This window comes from Haliotis cracherodii, unplaced genomic scaffold, assembly GCF_022045235.1.
Source record: "Haliotis cracherodii isolate W230 unplaced genomic scaffold, xgHalCrac1.p SCAF_2, whole genome shotgun sequence".
In the NCBI taxonomy this organism is placed as follows: domain Eukaryota; kingdom Metazoa; phylum Mollusca; class Gastropoda; order Lepetellida; family Haliotidae; genus Haliotis; species Haliotis cracherodii.
The window spans coordinates 30,839,187-30,860,972 of NW_027266275.1; the positions used below are offsets into that span (position 1 = coordinate 30,839,187).

At 39.6% G+C, this 21,786-nt stretch overlaps 1 protein-coding gene across 1 annotated transcript in view; it reads left to right on the forward strand.

Annotated features, from left to right (window-relative positions):
- LOC139467569 (cadherin-23-like) overlaps window positions 1–21,786 on the forward strand; it is a 92,128-nt gene that overhangs the window by 23,369 nt on the left and 46,973 nt on the right. Inside the window, exons 19-41 of the mRNA XM_071249105.1 lie at window positions 495–928; window positions 1,731–1,872; window positions 2,902–3,053; window positions 3,396–3,551; window positions 4,130–4,294; window positions 5,126–5,190; window positions 6,226–6,466; window positions 7,107–7,352; window positions 7,938–8,010; window positions 8,314–8,747; window positions 8,890–9,022; window positions 9,181–9,332; window positions 9,943–10,092; window positions 13,497–13,658; window positions 15,203–15,267; window positions 15,916–16,156; window positions 16,677–16,910; window positions 17,586–17,658; window positions 18,362–18,804; window positions 19,319–19,457; window positions 19,865–20,016; window positions 20,375–20,527; window positions 21,302–21,466. Coding sequence (XP_071105206.1) covers window positions 495–928; window positions 1,731–1,872; window positions 2,902–3,053; window positions 3,396–3,551; window positions 4,130–4,294; window positions 5,126–5,190; window positions 6,226–6,466; window positions 7,107–7,352; window positions 7,938–8,010; window positions 8,314–8,747; window positions 8,890–9,022; window positions 9,181–9,332; window positions 9,943–10,092; window positions 13,497–13,658; window positions 15,203–15,267; window positions 15,916–16,156; window positions 16,677–16,910; window positions 17,586–17,658; window positions 18,362–18,804; window positions 19,319–19,457; window positions 19,865–20,016; window positions 20,375–20,527; window positions 21,302–21,466 — 4,370 coding nt within the window. The remainder of the gene's footprint in view (window positions 1–494; window positions 929–1,730; window positions 1,873–2,901; window positions 3,054–3,395; window positions 3,552–4,129; window positions 4,295–5,125; window positions 5,191–6,225; window positions 6,467–7,106; window positions 7,353–7,937; window positions 8,011–8,313; window positions 8,748–8,889; window positions 9,023–9,180; window positions 9,333–9,942; window positions 10,093–13,496; window positions 13,659–15,202; window positions 15,268–15,915; window positions 16,157–16,676; window positions 16,911–17,585; window positions 17,659–18,361; window positions 18,805–19,318; window positions 19,458–19,864; window positions 20,017–20,374; window positions 20,528–21,301; window positions 21,467–21,786) is intronic.

Sequence of the window (21,786 nt, forward strand, 5' to 3'; positions counted from 1 at the left end):
TCAACGTGGGTTGTTACTCATTGTCACCAAATTAATAGTTCACTGGGTACAAACTATGAGCCTACCTTTTTTAAGAAAAACTCTATATTTTAAATATATGGCGGCCACAATTTTTCATGTTAATTTCTAACAAACTCATATTGATTGGTTATTATGATAATAGTTAATAACTACGAAACGAAACTACGGTGGCGAACAGGTCCGGGATACTTATCATAATTATAATGCGTTGAATAAACGAGGATCAGGTTGTGTGCTGAACGATACTTGGTTTATGTTATTGTTTTGTTTGCAAAATATATGTACCTGTTTCTGTGTTGTTTGTGTTTGCTTAGTTGAGTTTTTGTCTCTCTTCGCTTTTGCTTTTTACTGTGTTTTTTATTATACCAAGTAGTATGTTTATAACGGTGAATCTGTGTATATCTAGAGTCAAGCAAATGATGCTGTGTAACAACCATGCATTCCTCATCCGCCATGACGTGCTATGTTTAAAGGAAGCTCGGTAATCACAGTATCTGCAACGGATGATGACGGGACGGATCCGAATGACGTCATTTATTACACCATTGTTAGTGGAGATGATGGTAGGTTTCGTATTAACCCCAACAGTGGAGAAATATCTACAAGTGGCATCCTGGACTATGAATCGAAGACAGCTTACAAAATGGTCGTAATGGTTCAAGACAGAGGCTCCCCTGAACGTAATTCAACTGTAGCTGTTAATATCAGCATCATTAATGTCAATGATGAATCGCCTAAATTTAATGTCGGTGATAAAACTGTCAGTGTTTATGAGAACATCACCACGGATGAACATGTAGAAGACTTCAGCGCTACTGATGCCGACCCCGACAGACGACTTGAGTACACCGTTACCCTTGTCACCGGGATCAATGAGGAACAGCAAGACGTTTCATCACAAGTACAGGTAAACATATCATGGCGCCCGAACAGTATTTCAGTTTATATCACGGCGTCTCTGCTTATTTTGAGTGAGTGAGTGAGACGGGTTCAGTGCTGATTTCAGTACATCTGTTACATCACGGTGTCCCAGCTTAATTTTTGTTAGAGAAGCGGGTTTAACGGAGCTTTGGGTGGTATTTTAGTATTGCACGGAGTGTCAGCTTTATTTTAGTGGGGGAGTCGGGTTTTACACCGGTTTTATCAATATTTCGTCAATATCACGGCGGAGGACACAAGAGAGGAAAGATCAAGTGATTCTGGTCGTGGACGTTCACCACTTGAGCACGGGTATGGTGCTGATAGTCTATGGATATTGATAAGGGCAAGTCAAGGATTCGAGCTCACGATTTCTGTGCATCCTTGCGGGGCTATCACAATGATTAATTGAGGGGTGGGGATGAGGGTGGCGCAGGTGACTAGTCCTGGAATCTTCCAATACCATGCATCTCTCTGGCAGACACATCGGGTTGTAGGTTAAAACAATTATGTAAACTATCATTCACGCACATAGACGGTCGACATTTGTAAACTTAAATACTCGCATGTTGAAGATTATTAGTGATTTGACACGTGTCATATTTGGTAATGAAATACAATAGTTGATCCAGAATGTATTTGATTGCACTTGTTAACATTTTTTTAACTATTTGCAAAGCAAAAAAACTGATCGCATGTGCCAACTGTCCGGTTGCCTGGCCTAACATTTTGAACAAGATTTCACACACCGCTTATATTGCCACAATGACATTTTCACTTTTGTTTTATAGGATTGGTTCAGCGTTAACAAGTCAACAGGTGAAATCCGTGCTTCTCGCATCATTGATCGAGAAACTGCTCAACAGGTCACTCTTAGTTTACAAGTGAATGACACAAATGCAAGTGCTCGATTTCAGCCTCAAATCTATACAGGTTAGCTAAACTCTCTTTCGGGAATCATGAAGTGATCTTTGATGCTTTGATGAATCTACATGTACGTGATCATAGAATTACCCTCTACGTACTAGTATACCATAACATATTGGTTTAACCAATATGTTATGCTAAACACGCCACTGACACATGCATCGTTGGATTGGGTAACATGTTTGTACCATATACAAACTAACATTATGTTGAAGGTAGACGTTAAGGGAATTTCTGTTTGAACAATAAATGTGCTATCTCTGCACTATTGAAACATTGCAGTCCTGGCCTCGGGAAAGCCTACCTCCATGATTATCATTGTCAAGTACGTCTAAATAAAGCAAAAAATTCAGTTCATGATTTGTCAAACGGAAGTATGCAGTTTTAAGAATAGTTAAGATTGAACTATCGGCGGTTTGCTGTATTTCAATTGTGTGTGATCCCAGTCTGTTCGTTATGAAATCCTATAAGGGACATTGTCGCATTGTCTCATTTTCGCCGTTACAAAAAAAAGTAAAACATGTCAAAATTAACCAAAATACGACAAAGCGACATTCAGGCCATTTGTGGCATTGTCGCGCATTTCAACGCCCGTTTACATATTTTTGGGGCGACAATGGAACTTATTTTTTAACCTTGAAATTGTCGCGTTATCTCATTGCCACCCTTCGGTAAAATAGAAATGATTATTCATAACGCGACAATCCGACAAATGGCCAAAATGTTGCATTGTCCCATTGTCGCGCTTTGGTTAATTTTGACACTTTTTGCTTGTTTTTGTACTGTAAGGACAACGCGACGATGTCCCTTCTAGGAATCCATAGTTCGTATTGTAATGGATAAGAGGAGAATGTCATAGAGTTCTTGTACTCCATGTAAACTTGACAATACTCTTACGAATGAAAATACATATGGAGACAATGTTGTTTTGTTGTTAAGAATTACTTACCAATATTACACTGTGCACCAAATGTTGAACTGGTTCTTGTGTAACGATCTCATTGTCTTATATTTCTGTCATATACTTCTTATAAGGAACTCTCGTCATCAATATACTTGACGTCGACGACAACAACCCAAGGTTTAATCAAAACGCCTACAGTGCGTCCATAACAGAAAACATGGACCGGGGAACACCCATCACCTTCACTACACCAGATTCTTTGAACGTTTCTGACATCGACCTGGTAGGATTATAATATAATGTCCGTTACCATTGTTGTTACTTCAAAGCGGAGCGATCATTATTCAATGTTTAAATACCGGTTGATATTGAAAGTTTTTTTGTAATTATATGGTTAATGGATATTTGAATATAAAAAAAACAACGAAATCTTTGGGTGCGTTATGCACTTGAAAATTATTGAATAAATATATTTAAACTACGATAAAATAGAGAAACAAAAACGAAATACATAGATATGTTATTTCTTTTAGTTACTAGTAAATTATTTCTCTTCACAAATATACCCACCTTAAATGGCGGGTCAGTATACCATGTAAGCTAAAAGGCCTTATCTTATCCGCAGAGGGACAACAGCTACCTGTCCTTGACCTTGTCTGGCGCACATGCTGGATACTTTACCATATCCCCAGACACGGTGCAGTCGTCGGCGACTCTGTCAATCAGGGTAGACAACTCGACCATTCTGGACTATGAAATGAGACAGTCAATAACACTGACTGTAAGTGTATAAGAATCTTTTTTTATAAAAAATACTAAAGTGCACGCAAGTCACTAGAAGTTCTTCAGAAAGCCGTATGGATCACACAGATACACGCATATGTACACACACGCGCACACACACACACACACACACACACACACACACACACACACACACACACACACACACACACACACACACACACACACACACACACACACACATATACACACGGTAAACTGAAGCACCTTGACATAAATTGACATATTGTTCAAAGGTTACCAAATACTCCAGTCAGGCTGAACAAAACAGTCTCAATATATTTCCGAAGGGACCGATCATCTTGTGTGTGGTAGTGGAGATGGAGATGTTCCGAGAAAACATTATCTGTTTCTAGGAATTCTGGAAGATATGACTCCTAGCAGAGATAAGGTATCCTTGAAGCGCTGACTGACAAAGTATTCTGTGTAAAAAATACCTCTGCACACAACATCCACACCCACACCCACACCCACACCCACACCCACACCCACACCCACACTGAAGGAACATTGAATGATCATCCCCTAATGACCACCTTGTGATCATCCATACAGGTAGTTGCCAGTGAGCCACGTGGGGGTAACCACCTTAATAGAAGCTGTACTGTTACGTTATCTATACTCGACGCCAACGACAACGACCCGGAGTTCCAAAATGTTCCCTACTCAGCTGACGTCAGGGAGAACGTTGCGGACAACACACCCGTATACACCGTGAACGTGAGTGAACCGAACAATACCCATATCATTCTCGCTACCATAGTCAGTATATGATAATTATGCATCACCTTCAGTATGAGGCATTGACAGAGGTAACTGATTGATGACTGGATGAGTGATACAGTAATATATAGGTAGGTATTATGTTAAATGATGCATCCACTTTTACGTGAGCCTGTAATACAATGATAGTGATGGATACATGTGGATAACAATTTGAATTTGATGCAGCCACTATAAGGTAATAAAATAATAGATAGGCAATAGTTTGAATGATACATCCACTATATCTTAAGTCTGTAATACACCGATAGATAGGTAACAAGTTGAATTATGCATCCACAAAGAAATCAGTTTGAAATACCACATAAACCTAATCACATTCCTTCCTATCACACATGTTTGGTATCTGAACAGCCGCCGTCGTATTGCAGCATTGTGTACCGAATTTTGCGCTGAACAAGAAACAAACACATGATATATAAAGTTGTTGGATTAAATGGGGACTCACGGTTTCGTAAAATCCTCAACAACCTCTTTGTTTGTCTTAAGAAGCGACTTAAACGTCGGATGATCGAACATGCTGACTTGGTTAATTACATGTCAAGACGTCCCAGTGGGCGTGGAAGATACTCACAATATCAATCACTGGTTTGTGTGATTATCTTCATCCGATGTCGTATAGCTGTATTATGAGTGTGAGATTAGACCACGAACATTACAAATATAGACCCAAGTCGTTGATATGAAACCACTGAACGTCACGTTAAATATTTCAAGTTGAATAATATCTCCGAAGTTTAATGTCTTTGACACGTGTTACCCTTGCAGGCTACCGATGTAGACACGGGATCAGGGGGCAATGTGACCTACACCCTACAGGGAGACCAAACATAGTGAGTTGTTTTTTTTATCGACTGTTTAATGTTAGGAGATTTTTTTGTTGAGACAGAACCACGACACATTGTGTTTCAGAACTTACAGCCTGTCCGGAACATTTTTTTAACATGAGGACAAGTTTAATAACTAAAAATATATATTATTTTTGATAGTTCATTTCATAAATTCATCATTTCTGGAAATAATGTAGAGTTTGTGTTGAAGTTACTGATGATAAACACACTAAATATAATGTCGGACAGATGGGATAATGTCATGATGATTTTCGTACACAGGTGTTGTATGTCTGCCAGTATGAGTGAGTGAGTTGGGTTTAATGCCGCTTTTAACAGCATTCCTGTTATATCACGGCGTGTCAGCTTAATGTGGCAGGAGAGCCTGTAGTGATGCCGGCCTCAGACGTTTACCACTTCGGTGAAACACACGAGCAAGGGTATAGTGCTGACACTGCCAGTTTGAAACGCATACGAATATTAGTAATCATACGAAACAATTAGTATTAGTATTAACACAATAGGTTCTACAGAAGACGAAATGATGTCTATACTGAAAGCCGTGTCATGACAAAAACAATGTCAACATGACGTAAACAAGGCATTCGTGTAAAGAAGATACTATTGCCACATCATGACAGCTTCCGCTTGACCTCAATACACATTCTGCCTTTTCCATTGTTACTTTGATTGTGTATTGTGACGCAACACATATGACGTTTTCAAGCTTTCGTGTGTCTCTATACCCTTTAGTCCATTTGCATGGCGGTTTCTATCCAAAATGAACTACAACACATACTTTAATATTTTAAGAAACAACAGAACTACATTTTTTGGTAATGTCATCGTTTTTAACAGATTGCCGATATTGACAGACAAGGAAGTACTTTCCTACGAATATCAGCTTCCGCGGTAAATCGGTTTTGAATTCGGCTTGTTCAATCAGAGAATATTATTGTAATTTGAAACCTGTGAATAACCAATCTGAAGGGCGTACTTTTTGAAGTTTGGAAGTATGATCCAATTATCCCCTTTCAGTTTCAGGATAGACACCTTCAGTGGCCAGGTGCACACGAGGGGGAGGGGCCTGGACAGAGAGATAACTGACACGTACTATCTGACGGTTCAGGCTACCGACGGTGGAGGGCGACGACAAACAACGTTGCTCACAATTAACATCACCGACGCCAACGACGAAGCTCCCAGCTTCAGAAGAGACTATTACGATGGCAACCTTATCGACGGAAAAGATGCCTTTTCTAGGCCAATCATTTTGAAGGTAGGTTAATCCCATTAATAGGATCAGGAACATTAGAGCCTCTAATAGTCTGTTTTTGTTTTTACTTATGATGATGTTACGCTTATAACAATATCCTTTTCCCTTACAATTCTCATATTTTGTGGTTAAAGTTAAAATATTTTGCCAAAGCAAATTAGCTCACTACAGATTTTCCTTTTCATTAATTATGTTATGTAACCAGTGATGGCTATAATCGCATTATTTAATGGAAAATGTTCTAATACACTTTGAAGAGAGGGCATATTAGCGTTTATATAACCGCAAATACTACCACAACCTCAGAGAGGTTTGATTCCCGAAGAAGACATTTTAAACATTATATATTAATCCCGTAGGGATTCCGGGTTAACATTTGGCCTCAGTAACCTACGCTTGTCGATGCAAGACCTGTAACCTCTGCTAGACCACGAAATAAAGCTCGTGGTCAGGCTTGGGGAATTGGTTGATTTCGTGTTATCATTTCACGTTGCACATTAGATCAATCACTACTTTGTCTGGTCCAGATTAACTGGAATATTGCTGAGTGTGGCGTAAAGCATAAACGACAAACCAAACCGATTTAAAATGCATTCATATGATTATAGAATATCATAGAAATTGTGATGTGGTTGTACACCAGGCTAACGACGACGACGAACCGAATACCAATAACAGCCGAGTCCGGTACAGCATAACCAAGTCGCCAGTAGGTCTTCAAAACAACTTTAGCGTGGACCCGGATTCAGGTGCGATGACGGTGGTTGGTGTGTTTGACTATGAGAGCCTTGATGCCAGTATCAGCGATACGCTAACTTTCAACGTAACAGCGTCTGATCTAGGCTCTCCAGTTTTGTCATCAAGCGTGGTTGTCAATATCTCAATCCAGGTACAGAGTCATTACGTTGTCGTACATTATGTACGTACACTGCATACATATGGCATTCTTTATCTAATGATATAACAAACAAAGAGCAATTGCGGTTTTCAGGTATTACTTACTTTAAAAGAAACCACCACGTGTTCATTGGGGAATCCCGGTGCCGAGTTCGGCCCCTGTACGCATTCTTGTCGCGAGAGCAGGTCAGGTGGTGACAGTGTACACCTTGGCTGATTTCGCGTCTTTTTGTATAATAGGCATCACTACGCAATCAGTCAAACGCTGAGTTGCCTGGCCCAGACACGATTAGGCCGACGAATACAGCTGCAATTCTACCAGACTGACATTTAGACCCGGAAAGTTATCTTAATCAAAAATATATATCTTCAAAGTGAAAAAAAATCTAAATGGAGTGCTTAGCAATGCTTCATTTCCGGAGCTGATGTAATCTTGGCTAGCTAAAACATTCTAGACTTAAGCTGGATTCATTTTCAAATATATTCTCTTGGATTTGGGTGACAGAATACTATTGTACTGACCTTTATTGTTGTTTTAATAACATTCACTTATATGCATCTCCTATATTTTCTGCAGGATTTTAATGACTTCACGCCAACATTCCATTCAGCGATATATACGGCAAGCGTGAGAGAAGACATTTCACAAGGTAATTATTACGACATGTCAGATGATTTTTATATTTTATCGTGTCATTCGAACTTCATTAACTTGATGTCTTGTTTCAGTTGATGTATCTTTATGACACCGAAAATCTTCGAAACAGTCTTCGGCATTCCTTTTGTATCAGACTACGGAAGTGTCGACATGAATAAGCGCGTAGAAAAGTGGGATAATCAGGATTTTTAGTCAAAACGTGAAAAAGTATTAAAGTCCATTCCATTCATTTAATGAACCAACGGAAAACTCGTCTGATAATACTGTTTAATTCATTGTTAATTCATTCCTCCAGGGCACAATATAACCAGAGTTGGTGCAACAGACGGCGACAGAACGTCTCCAAACAAGGACATTTTCTACATGATTGAGAGCGGAGGATTAGGAAAATTTCGAATAGATAGCTCGTCTGGTGAGATCGTACGTGCTGGTGAGCTAGATAAGGAGAAGGAGGCTTATTACAGTCTCGTGGTGGTTGCCATGGACAGAGGAACTCCATCTCTCTCCAGTTCTACTATCGTCAACGTAACCGTCACAGATGTCAATGATGTGGCTCCGGTATTTCAGCCATCATCTATGTCAGTGGACGTTAATGAGACAACAAGCACGGATGTGAAATTTACTGCTTACGATCCCGATGATGACGCTAACCTGACCTACTCCATTGACTGGTCACGGAGCTCCGCTGTGGATGGAGAACAGAAAAGTATTACCACCGGAAAACTCAAGGTAGGATAGTAGTATTTACGTATTTGCTTGTGGTTCACTATTAGAACGCTTAAGGTAGGATACGAACTTGCGTTAAATGGTACAGTAGTTCTTAACAATAGGTACATTATTGTGTTGTTCTTTATTTTACCTTTATATCTAGACTGTGTTCAGCATTGACGAGCTCAGGGGAGATGTGCGAGTTCGAAGTAGCCTTGACCGTGAGGACATGGAGTTGGTGACGTTGGTCATTAACGTCAGGGATGCTAATGGTGACTCGTCACAGACAGCAACAGGTAGGGACTCTCTGTGTCTCTCTCTGTGTCCCTCTTTCTACTCTCTCTCTCTCTCTCTCTCTCTATCTCTCTCTATCTCTCTCTCTCTCTCTCTCTCAATGCCTTTGAGAGAAATAAATGTATGTCCCTTGAGTTACATGTTAATATACATATTTAAGGGACGCTGATCATCAATGTAATCGACGTTGATGACAATAAGCCACTGTTCAACAACGACACATACATTGCCGATATCAAGGAGAATATGGCCACTGGAATCCCTATCAGTTTCAAGATTCCTAACAACATGACCGTCTCTGACAAAGACAAGGTAACAACACCAATAAAACTATATATATCACTTTTACTGCCATCTTAACAGTTTCTAACGAAGATTATGTATCGGTAGGAAATAGATACAGTCATTACGGTGAATGCTTCGGAAAAGGTAGTGGTCGATAAAAAGATATCACTTTCACATTTGCTGTCGTGATAATACTATCTCTATTTATATAACGTGATTAGAGAAGAATTTTATCACATCAACATCTCCCATAACAATAATAATGAAGTAATAAAAGTAATGACAGCCATTCTTTTTTCCTTTTTATAGTTTCTAACGCAATTACATTATCTTGTAAATATATATTATTGTCAATGCAAGAGAATATAACCATCTACGCTATCCACCGAAAGAGATTCTATTTGGCGTTAAGAGCAAAATAGTTTTGAAAAACTTATGAATGGATCATTCAAAATCAGTGATGACACCAGGTGTTCGCGAAAAGGGTCAGCATGTCTACCGGTAACATCCGCCATTCACAGTATGTCACACAGATTGAAAAGGTCCTGGAAATTCGGCCTTTGGTCCTATGTCCTTGATGTTAGCCATAGAACTTTGTGTAAACAATTGACTTCTCCACTACATCCATGTGTTTCAGGGTGAGAATAGCTTGTTTGAGCTGAGTCTAGTTGGGTGTGACGACTTCACCCCGGTGCCCCAGGCCGTCAGGTCATCTGCTACTGTGCTCATCACTGTAAAGAATCCGGCCATCTTGGACTACGAACGGAGACATTCAGTCAATTTCACTGTAAGAACATAAGCGATTTACTGATGGTGGTGATATAATCACAACATTGTCCTTATACGTGTCTTGCATCGTGTTGATAGTGGTGGTATAAACACAAAATTGCCCTTGTACGTGCCTTGCATGTATTGACTGTGGTGGAATAATCACACAATTGCCCCTATACGTGTCGTTGGTCGTGTTGATACTGGTATTATAATCACAACATTGCCCTTATACGTGTCTTTGGTCGTGTTGATACTGGTATTATAATCACAATATTGTCCTTAAACGTGTCTCGCATAGTGTTGATAGTGGTGGAATAATCACAACATAGCCCTTGTACGTGTCTTGCATGTATTGATAGTGGTGGAATAATCACACAATTGCCGTTATACGTGTCTTGCGTCGTGTTAACACTGGTGATATAATCACAACTTTGCCTTAATGCGTGTCTTGCATGTATTGCTAGTGGTGGAATAATCACATAATTGCCGTTATACGTGTCTTGTGTCGTGTTGACACTGGTGATATAATCACAACATTGCCTTTATACGTGTCTTGCATGCATTGCTAGTGGTGGATTAATCACAACTTATACGTGTCTTGCATCGTGTTGATAGTAGTGGTATAATCACAACATTGCCCTTATACGTGTCTTGCATCGTGTTGATACTGGTGATATAATCACAACATTGCCCTCATACGTGTCTTTGGTCGTGTTGATACTGTTATTATAATCACAACATTGCCCTTGTACGTGCCTTGCATCGTGTTGATAGAGGTGGTATAATCACAACATTGCCCTCATACGTGTCTTTGGTCGTGTTGATACTGGTATCATAATCACAACATTGTCCTTATACGTGTCTCCCATAGTTTTGATAGTGGTGGAATAATAATAACAATGCCCTTGTACGTGTCTTGCATAGTGTTGATAGTGTTGGAATAATCACAACATTGCCCTTGTACGTGTCTTGCATCATGTTGATAGAGGTGGTATTATCACAACATTGTTCTTATACGTGTCTCCCATAGTGTTGATAGTGTTGGAATAATCACAACATTGCCCCTGTACGTGTCTTGCATCGTGTTGATAGAGGTGGTATTATCACAACATTGTCCTTATACGTGTCTCCAATAGTGTTAATAGTGGTGGAATAATCATAACATTGCCCTTGTACGTGTCTTGCATGTATTGATAGTGGTGGAATAATCACACAATTGCCGTTATACGTGTCTTGCGTCGTGTTAACACTGGTGATATAATCACAACTTTGCCTTAATGCGTGTCTTGCATGTATTGCTAGTGGTGGAATAATCACATAATTGCCGTTATACGTGTCTTGTGTCGTGTTGACACTGGTGATATAATCACAACATTGCCTTTATACGTGTCTTGCATGCATTGCTAGTGGTGGATTAATCACAACTTATACGTGTCTTGCATCGTGTTGATAGTAGTGGTATAATCACAACATTGCCCTTATACGTGTCTTGCATCGTGTTGATACTGGTGATATAATCACAACATTGCCCTCATACGTGTCTTTGGTCGTGTTGATACTGTTATTATAATCACAACATTGCCCTTGTACGTGCCTTGCATCGTGTTGATAGAGGTGGTATAATCACAACATTGCCCTCATACGTGTCTTTGGTCGTGTTGATACTGGTATCATAATCACAACATTGTCCTTATACGTGTCTCCCATAGTTTTGATAGTGGTGGAATAATAATAACAATGCCCTTGTACGTGTCTTGCATAGTGTTGATAGTGTTGGAATAATCACAACATTGCCCTTGTACGTGTCTTGCATCATGTTGATAGAGGTGGTATTATCACAACATTGTTCTTATACGTGTCTCCCATAGTGTTGATAGTGTTGGAATAATCACAACATTGCCCCTGTACGTGTCTTGCATCGTGTTGATAGAGGTGGTATTATCACAACATTGTCCTTATACGTGTCTCCAATAGTGTTAATAGTGGTGGAATAATCATAACATTGCCCTTATACGTGTCTTGCATCGTGTTGATACTGGCGGTATTATCACAACATTGCCCTCATACGTGTCTTGCACCGTGTTGATACTGGCGGTATAAACAACTTTGCCTTAATGCGTGTCTTGCATGTATTGATAGTGGTGGAATGATCACACAATTGCCGTTATACGTGTCTTGTGTCGTGTTGACACTGGCGATATAATCACGACATTGCCTTTATACGTGTCTTACATGCATTGCTAGTGGTGGATTAATCACAACTTATACGTGTCTTTGGTCGTGTTGATAGTAGTGGTATAATCACAACATTGCCCTTACACGTGTCTTGCATCGTGTTGATTCTAGTGGTATAATCACAACATTGCCCTTGTACGTGCCTTGCATCGTGTTGATAGAGGTGGTATAATCACAACATTGCCCTCATACGTGTCTTTGGTCGTGTAGATACTGGTATTATAATCACAACATTGTCCTTATACGTGTCTCCCATAGTTTTGATAGTGGTGGAATAATAATAACAATGCCCTTGTGCGTGTCTTGCATAGTGTTGATAGTGTTGGAATAATCACAACATTGCCCTTGTACGTGTCTTGCATCGTGTTGATAGAGGTGGTATTATCACAACATTGTCCTTATACGTGTCTTGCATAGTGTTGATAGTGTTGGAATAATCATAACATTGCCCTTATACGTGTCTTGCATCGTGTTGATACTGGCGGTATTATCACAACATTGCCCTCATACGTGTCTTGCATCGTGTTGATACTGGTGGTATAATTACACCGTTGACTCTGTACTTTTATGTGTCATAACTATGCACTCGGGGTACAATTGCGGGGAAGACCTACTGCCAGTCAACACCATAAGGCTACACTACAAGGCTGAAACAATGCCCTCGATCTCGTGATGGACAAGCACATTTACCTTGTAACATCTCACTACAACCCACTAGTGGCACATGTAACTTAGTGTACAAAGGAACTTAACTCCGAACAATTGATTAAGAAATCTAGAAACCCGCAAACGTTATCGTATGGATTAGTGAGGAGTGAGTGAGTGAGTATGGTTTTACGCCACTTTTAGCAATATTCCAGCAAAATTACGGTGATGGACAGCACAAATGGACTTCACACATTGTGCCCATGTGAAGAATCGAACTTGGGACGAGAGAACGCTTTACCCAATAGGCCACCCTTCCGCCTCTTATTGTAAGGGTCCCTTTATGGCTGAAATAATGCGACGTGAAATGTTAACTCACTTATCGTAAGGATTAATGAGGTGTCAACGTACATGAACTCATCAAATGCAGGAATGTATTATATTCGTAACAATAGGTAATTAATTGTTTCATATATGTTACTGTTACTGTGGGAATGAAAATAACACCTTTTGTTAACCTTTAGCTATTTTTGTTGTCAGATTATGGCCAAAGAGCAGCATGGGAGTGGCTTCAATACAACAGCATTTGTTCAACTTAATATTCTGGACGTCAATGACAACGATCCTAAGTTCGTAAAAACAGAATACACGGCCGAGATTAGTGAAGATAAAATCATGGGGACGAGAGTTGTTAACGTCACAGTAAGTTGGAGTGAATGAACATGGCATATGCTCAATCATTAGGTAACTGTGCGTTATTAGCTCACCTTGTAAATGTGCAGTCACCACTTGGTGATTGCATGAGCTACCCCTTGGCAGTATATATTACAGCGCAGTTAATACAAGGACGTATATAGGGCCATGATATAGTTTATACAAAACAGTTGACATGTTAACGTCAACAAGGTGTACGTACCTTGAGTACACAAATTCTGTAATCCCTGAGCACCACAGTATTTCAGTGCCATTTCTTGTTGAATCAGCATCTTGTATGACAAGAAGGATGACCACAACTTTCCATCGGTCAACTTTCCCTTTATATCGAACTACGGTCCAACAGCTCCAGTCTTTGAGTTCACAACTTTTAACGAAACATCCAGCATGCTCTTTCAACGGAGATCTCAAAGAGCATCACTAGACTTTTGCTTAAAAGTTGTTCAACCATGTTTACAATATTCAAGGCCTTAGTAAAGCTAAGGCCTTAATAAACATATGATGGAAATGTGGAGGACATTTCTAACCTTGACATATCACTGATAAAACTGACATTACAATATGTTCCCGTGGTTGCTAGGGTGAACACTTGACTTGCATATGGGCCGTGGGCCACAGGTACTTGTTTTCAACAAGCTAATGCTATAGTTGGAATTTATACAATGGAATCTGCCTTGCTTTTGCATTTGTCATTCATTCATTCATTCATTCATTCATTCATTCATATATTCATTCATTCACAAATTCATTCATGTTGATATTCATGCGTCCGCTCGTTCGTTCATACTTTCATTCGTTAATATATACATTCGTGCATATGTATAAATATAAATTCATTCATTCATGCACACATTTATTTATATATATATATATATATATATATATATATATATATATATATATATATATATATATATATATATATATATATATATATATATATATATTCAGCATCATATATTTATTTATTTCATCCGTATTCATTTACTCATTTATATATTCATTAATTCATTCCTCCATATTTTCATTCATTCATTCATTCATTCAAATATTCATTCATCCATAGATTCATTCATTTATTCATTCATTCATTCATTCATTCATTGGGGCACGAGTGACCAGTCGTCGAAGGCGCCCCAATTCGCTATCCAACTACATTATGCTCACACGCCGTGATATAACTGAAATACTGTTCAAAGCAGCGTTAAAACCCAAGTGACACATTGATATATTTATTCATTCACACATTCATCAATTCAGATATATGTTTTTATGTATTCATTCGTTCATATGTAAGTTCATTCATTCGTGTATTCATACAGTCATACATTATTTCATTCATTTATTACTTGACTGATTGATTCATTCATTCATTTATTCATTCATTAATTCATATTTTCATTCATTCATTCATTTATATATTGTTTCATTTATTTATATATTTATTAACTCATATATTTATTTATCCATACATGTATTCTCATTCTCATTCTCATTCTTATTCTTTCTCTTATTCATATTATTTGATATAGGCGACTGACGAGGACTCTGCCGAATTTGGTATGGGAGCGTATACTCTACAAGGAGGACAAAATCTGTAAGTATTGTTGCATATATCACAAAACACATAGACAACTCTGAAGTATCCGCAATACCCGCAAGTGTGTGCACCAGTTGATTTATGTTAAGATTGTCAGTATTACCATCACAGTATATGGATGCATCGGTATGAGTCTTCTATGGCGTCATCCACGTTTTACAGACTGTCATTGTAATCACACAAATTGCAAAGTGCGCTTTTCAAGAAATGTCTCGATGCTCATGATATTAATCATTGGATTGTCTTGTCCAGACTCGATTATTTACGGACCGCCGTCATATAGCTGGAATATTGCTGAGTGTGGCGTTAAACAACAACAAACAAAACAATCAAACAAGAAATGTCTATTTTCTGAACGACAAACATCATCAGTGAGTTTTGATCACAGCTTACAATAGATTATGTGGTCCAGACTCGATCATATAAAACAACAAACAAATGAACCTCCGTTCCCTGGGGAGTATACAACCCAAGCTGCATTATGCATTACACCGTACTGGTTAAACGGATACAAATATTAAGTAACGAAATCTAACATGCTTTGATGTTTTGGAAAGGAACGAAACATGATTTGCGACCTCTGCATTGAACATTGGACCATGTGTCACCACGATACACTTGTGTTTTGTACATTCTCTACTTTAGTTTCGACATAAACAATGCGACGGGCGAGGTGACTGTGGCCAATGGAACACTTGACCGGGAGCGTCAGTCTCAGTATTTCCTTACCGTGGTCGCCACCGACAAAGGCGGACGTCGTTCCACCGTGCAGTTGACGGTCAACGTCACCGATTACAACGACAACGCCCCACTGTTTATTAGGGACGGTTATGACGCTGTGCTGAAAGAAAACAATGCAGCGTTTGACAAGACTGTAAAAGTTCAGGTGCGGTTGAGTAGTTGTTCGACCAGAGTAGTATAATATCTCTCGTCATCATCATTTAAAATTCAACTTAAATCCCTCTATCTCAACAGACGAACTTCCCCTTGATCGTCCTGACTAATTTCAGTTAACTCATAACTTAAATGAAACATAGCGGGATTTGTATATTTTTGCTGAGTCAGATTAAAAAAAGTTCATTAATCCATATAGATTAATATATAGTATTCACAAGCAGCATTATTTCACAATGAAACCTTTGCTTTGTCAATTATATTTTTAATGGAATTAAAATTATTATTCGACCAGGATATTGCATTTGAATCTGTTAACAACTTTGTAAAGAATACTCTTTATTTGTCTTTTTATTTGTAATGGTATGAATTCATGTGATTTAAGATTACATAAAAGTGTTGAGAGTGTTGGCAGTTATATATATTTTTCTCTGAGAAATGTGATATCGAGAAACAAAGTTAACAAATGACCTACAATGCATATGTTTCAACATAAGTTCTCTCTTATTCAGGCTACGGACCTTGATGAAGGTTTGAACAGTCAAATACAATTCTCATTAAAGCCTTCAACGTATAGTGCTAATTTTACTATCGACCCAAATTCCGGGGACATAACTCCAACAGCTGAGTTAGACTACGAACGCTTGAACAGCTCGTTCGGTGGCCTAATCGAACTCCTTGTGATTGCCACGGATAAAGGAAACCCTGCGCTGTCATCTAATGTGACACTATCTATTCAAGTTCAGGTAAGCAAAACACCTAAAGACATAGCTCACATATGAGCGTTTTTAACTACTTCATGGGGATTCCGGTCGAAAGATGCTCCCAGCAACCTCGTTGCTTATGATATCAATCACTGGGTTGTCTGGTCAAGACTCAATTATTTACATAATTATTCACCATATAGCTGGAATAGTGCGACGTTGAACAAATAACAAACAAACAAATACTTTACAATGTTGCCTACATAGAGGCGGGCAAATGTGTACCATTGAGTAAATGAATTCTATTGACCCCGATCCTCTCTATTATTGAAAGTAGAGCGGTTTTATATGTACATGTTGCCAATCTTAAATTTTACAATTGTTTCCGGGGGCATCTTGATATCGCCAGTACATAGTAGTGAGTGAGTGAGTATGGTTTTACGCCGCTTTTAGAAATATTCCTAGCAATATCATGGCGGGGGACACCAGAAATGGGCTTAACACATTGTACCCATGTCGGGAAACGAACCCGGGTCTTAGGCGTGACGAGAGAACATATCACATGTAAATATTCCATAACACATCTGCCTTATTCTTTACGTTCCAGTCAATGCCAAGTGTAAATGCCGCTTTAAGGGCAAACTGCTCAGTGCATGAACGTAGAAACATAGTTTGATCTATACATTTTAACATATATATTAACATTTCTTGTTCCAGGATTTGAATGACAATACCCCTGCATTTGACAGCTCCTCGTACACGTACAATATCACGGAAAACTCAAACATAAGTAAGTCATTGTCGTCATTATACCCACGAGTTGTCTGTTTACATTTTAAGACTTAACACTCATCTTCATTTCCTTTGTGTGAGTGAGTGAGTGTGATTTTATTCCAGCAATATCATAGCGGGGGACACCAGAAATGGGCTTCACACATTGTATCCCATCTTCCCGAGGCAAGCGTATACACAAGCCTATATCAAAGGCTAGTTTCATACCTTTGCCACACCAAGGCCACTTTTCTTGGCTCGACCGTGGCGCCACCTCGCGTAGATCACGAGTTTAAGATGAAAAAGACGTGTCAACAAGGACAGGCAGCGGTAAATCACCTTCAGACAAAAGTGTACCAGTCGTGGATGGTTATTTTGTGAAACGTTTTCTGATTTGGCCATCGATAAGTGCGAAAGTGGGCTTTATCTTGCAAGGGTGGAAAAAAAGACTTTGGTTTAAAAGGCTAGTGGGCGGTCTTGCCTCGGGAAGATTATTGTACCCATGTGGGGACTCGAACACGGGTAGACCGAGTGATGAGAGAACGATTAACCACTGAGCCACTCAACCGCCACGTTACTTTGAAGCTGCATAAACGTATTATATCACTGTTACATGTTTTAAGAATGCAACTTTCGGAAATGTGCGATTTTTCATCATCGCCCTGTTTCCACATTATTTTTAACATTGATATTTTATCGATCCAAACTTGTCTTTCCACCAGGTTCTGAAGTGGGCCAGGTTTTAGCACAGGATGGCGACGGCAGCGCCCCGAACAATGAAATATTCTACCTGATCCAGAGCGGGAGTTCAGATAAATTTACCATCAACAGTACGACGGGCGACATTGTCACCAGCGGGAGTCTAGACAGAGAGGCAGAGGCCATATACAGCCTGACAGTGGTTGCCATAGACAGAGGTAACCCACCGCGTTCAGGAACGACGTCCGTGACAGTACACATCATCAACATCAATGATGAAACACCTGTGTTTGCACAAACATCAGTCACTCGTAGCGTTAAGGAGAACCAAAATGCCTCTCAAGTATTGTATCAAGTATCTGCTAAGGATGACGACGAGGATGCTTTACTGAACTACACCGTTGTCTGGAGCGGAAGTGAAGCATTTGACGACAAACAAACCTCGCTTGGCACGTCTTTCCTGCAGGCAAGTTGAATGCTTTCCATTTTGTGAACAGTGAAACCCTTTAGCTGTTGATAACATGTGTGTATGTATATACAAAGGGACATTACTCCGATAAAGATGGATTTTTCATATCTTTATCAGTAAAAGCCATATATCTATACAAATTATATAGATAGTTCTCTTTTGAAAATAACATGTTGCCCCGGATGCAAATATGCCTCAAATGACCTCTTTAACGGGATACCTGTTAACCAGGACGATTTTACCGGATTAAAGATGTTTCACTGTTTATGCGTGGATGAAGATCGTAAAAAAAGAACTAAAACGTCATTATTATCATACTTGATAGTCTTTATGGAAACACAATCGTGGTATATATTTAAGATAAAATAGGTATGGGGTAGGAAGCGTAAAACGATGTAACTTGGGTGGGTGGTGGTGTGCTATTGCCTTTATTTCCTCAAATGAATAATCATCTCATGTAAAAGACAGATGTGTTTATGCCGTCTTTGAACTCGTGTCTGTCTTCCTGAAGGGTCTCCTCCGCGTGGATTCGCATACTGGGAAAATCCTCCTGAAGCAAACACTGGACAGAGAGCAGGTAGAAACCGTCAGACTCACCATACACGTGGAAGACGAAAATGCACAAGACCCCTCTCCACAAACAGCCACAGGTAAACTGTTGAGTATCTTGGGTTTAACATCGCTTTGAACTATAATTAAGTTCAATGGCGACCTACACCTTAAATGCTGCCCAGGTGATGGGCGTTTCTCAGTTATAACATCCACTGGAGTTTATATGGTGCTGACAAGATCATTACAAAGAATCTGTTTTCGAACCCACAGTTAGCAGGTCCTTGCACTTAAAGGGGAGGCAATTCTAGACAGCTGCCTTTGGAGACTGAGGCATCAGTGACAACCAGTAAGGATTAATCATTAATCGAGATTTGCGGAGTTTTTCGAATGACTATCAGACACCGTTTGCTTAATGACCACCAATAGTGATCAGATCTCCATATGTATTCAGATTTAGATACTCTTGATCTTGATGTCTTCATCATCTTTCATTGTTCTACATAAGCAACCATCACATTCATCGTCCTCGATGAGAATGACAACGACCCGGAGTTCGACAACAGTACCGTACATGCAAGCATCGACGAGAACGCCCAGCCTGGGACGCCCATCAGTTTCAGTCAGTCATTGGCTCTTGGAGTCAGTGACCTGGACAAGGTGATTCACCTCCACTCCATTAGGATGCGTTCATACAACCAGCAAATGTCTAATAAATTGAAAATCTTACGGTTACATAGCTGTGGTTGAAACATCTTTTGCCGTTCAATGGCTTTTCAGATGTAGTAAAAACTATAAGCGACGCACAACGGCAGTATTTGTGTTGTCACAATGTCTGTGACAATAGAGGGAGTCGTAAAACGTAGTTATAGGCGACAACCAACATTATGATTTTGACGTCATAATGCATTTCCCACAATCACACTATAGACATATGATAGTATGTCTCCGATATATATACCGTTGATATAGAGGTCATGAACTGAGGTGACATTTGGAAATGTGTTTGTCTTTTCAGGACATAAACAGTGTCTTCAACCTGAGCTTATCTCCATACACTGACAACTTTGAGCTGGTCCCTGTGCTGGTCAGGTCATCGGCGTCAGTACTCGTTAGGGTCACGAATAACACCATACTGGACTACGAGAAAACTAGCAATATATCATTTACTGTAAGTATAGTACGATTTTCCATCCTATCACTTCGTGATTGAGTTCTTAGCAATTCTAACATGATCAGAGCTGGGATTACAAGAAGTGGCCTTTACACTGTGTACCTATGTGGGGAAACTAACCCAGGCCTTCGGCGTGACGAGCAAACGCTTTTAGCGCTGGGATACCGTATCGTCGCTATTATACCTATAACCTTGTATGTTATGCCCATTAAACAGCGGGGGCGGTCGGGTAGCCTAGTGGTTAAAGCGTTCGCTCGTCACGCCGAAGACCCGGGTTCGATTCCTGACAAGGGTACAATGTGTGAAGCCCATTTCTGGTGTCCCCCGCCGTGATATTGCTGGAATATTTCTAAAAGCGGCGTAAAGCAATACTCAGTCACTCACTCACTCATTAAACAGCGTCATACGGAAAATACTGTTTGGTAATGTAGAGTGAGATTATCACATCCGTTTTAAGCATGATCACTCCTGTATGGAATTACCTCTCAAAGAAACCGAAGGAAACGAGAATAATTTATTATTTATTGATAGGGATACGGGTGGACCACTGGTTTCAAGCACCGGAACTCGCTATGCAGATTTGAGTACCAAGTTGTACCAGAATTCGTTTTTAATGGGGGTTTCGACTAGATCATGTACCTTGATATCTCACAACCAGTGATAATTACCCGATACCATCATGATGTTTACCTGCTGCATTAAGCTTACACGTCGTCTTTAAATTGAAATACTGTAAAGGGGCGTTAAATGCAACTCACTCACACTACGTAGATCATTGCCCGGGAGACCCAGACATCGGAACACCGCAGTAGCAGTGCACATGTCACTCTTGTCATCAATGACGTCAACGACCACGATCCCAAGTTTGGCTCAACATCATACACAGCCAGCGTCGCTGAAAACAGCCGAATTGAAACCAGTGTGATCCTCATAAGTGTGAGTAGTGCTTACACCTCCTCACATAGCTCAACTACGCAGATAGTCGGCGACTGGAACCACTGACCTTTCAGACAGAATTAACTAATATGTAGAACCTGATTGTACGAAAGTGACAAACATCCACGTTTCATTTTCTGCAAAATCACATCCTTCATTTCAAATCAACACATGTACACAATTTTCAAATAGTGTGAACCATCATAGTTACTAACATATATTTCAAAGTCATGCAATTTCGGTATTGCCTCGTCAGAAGTCTTTTGAAAATATTGATTTCAAACAAAATACACTTTTTCTGAACGGCCTGTGTATGCCTT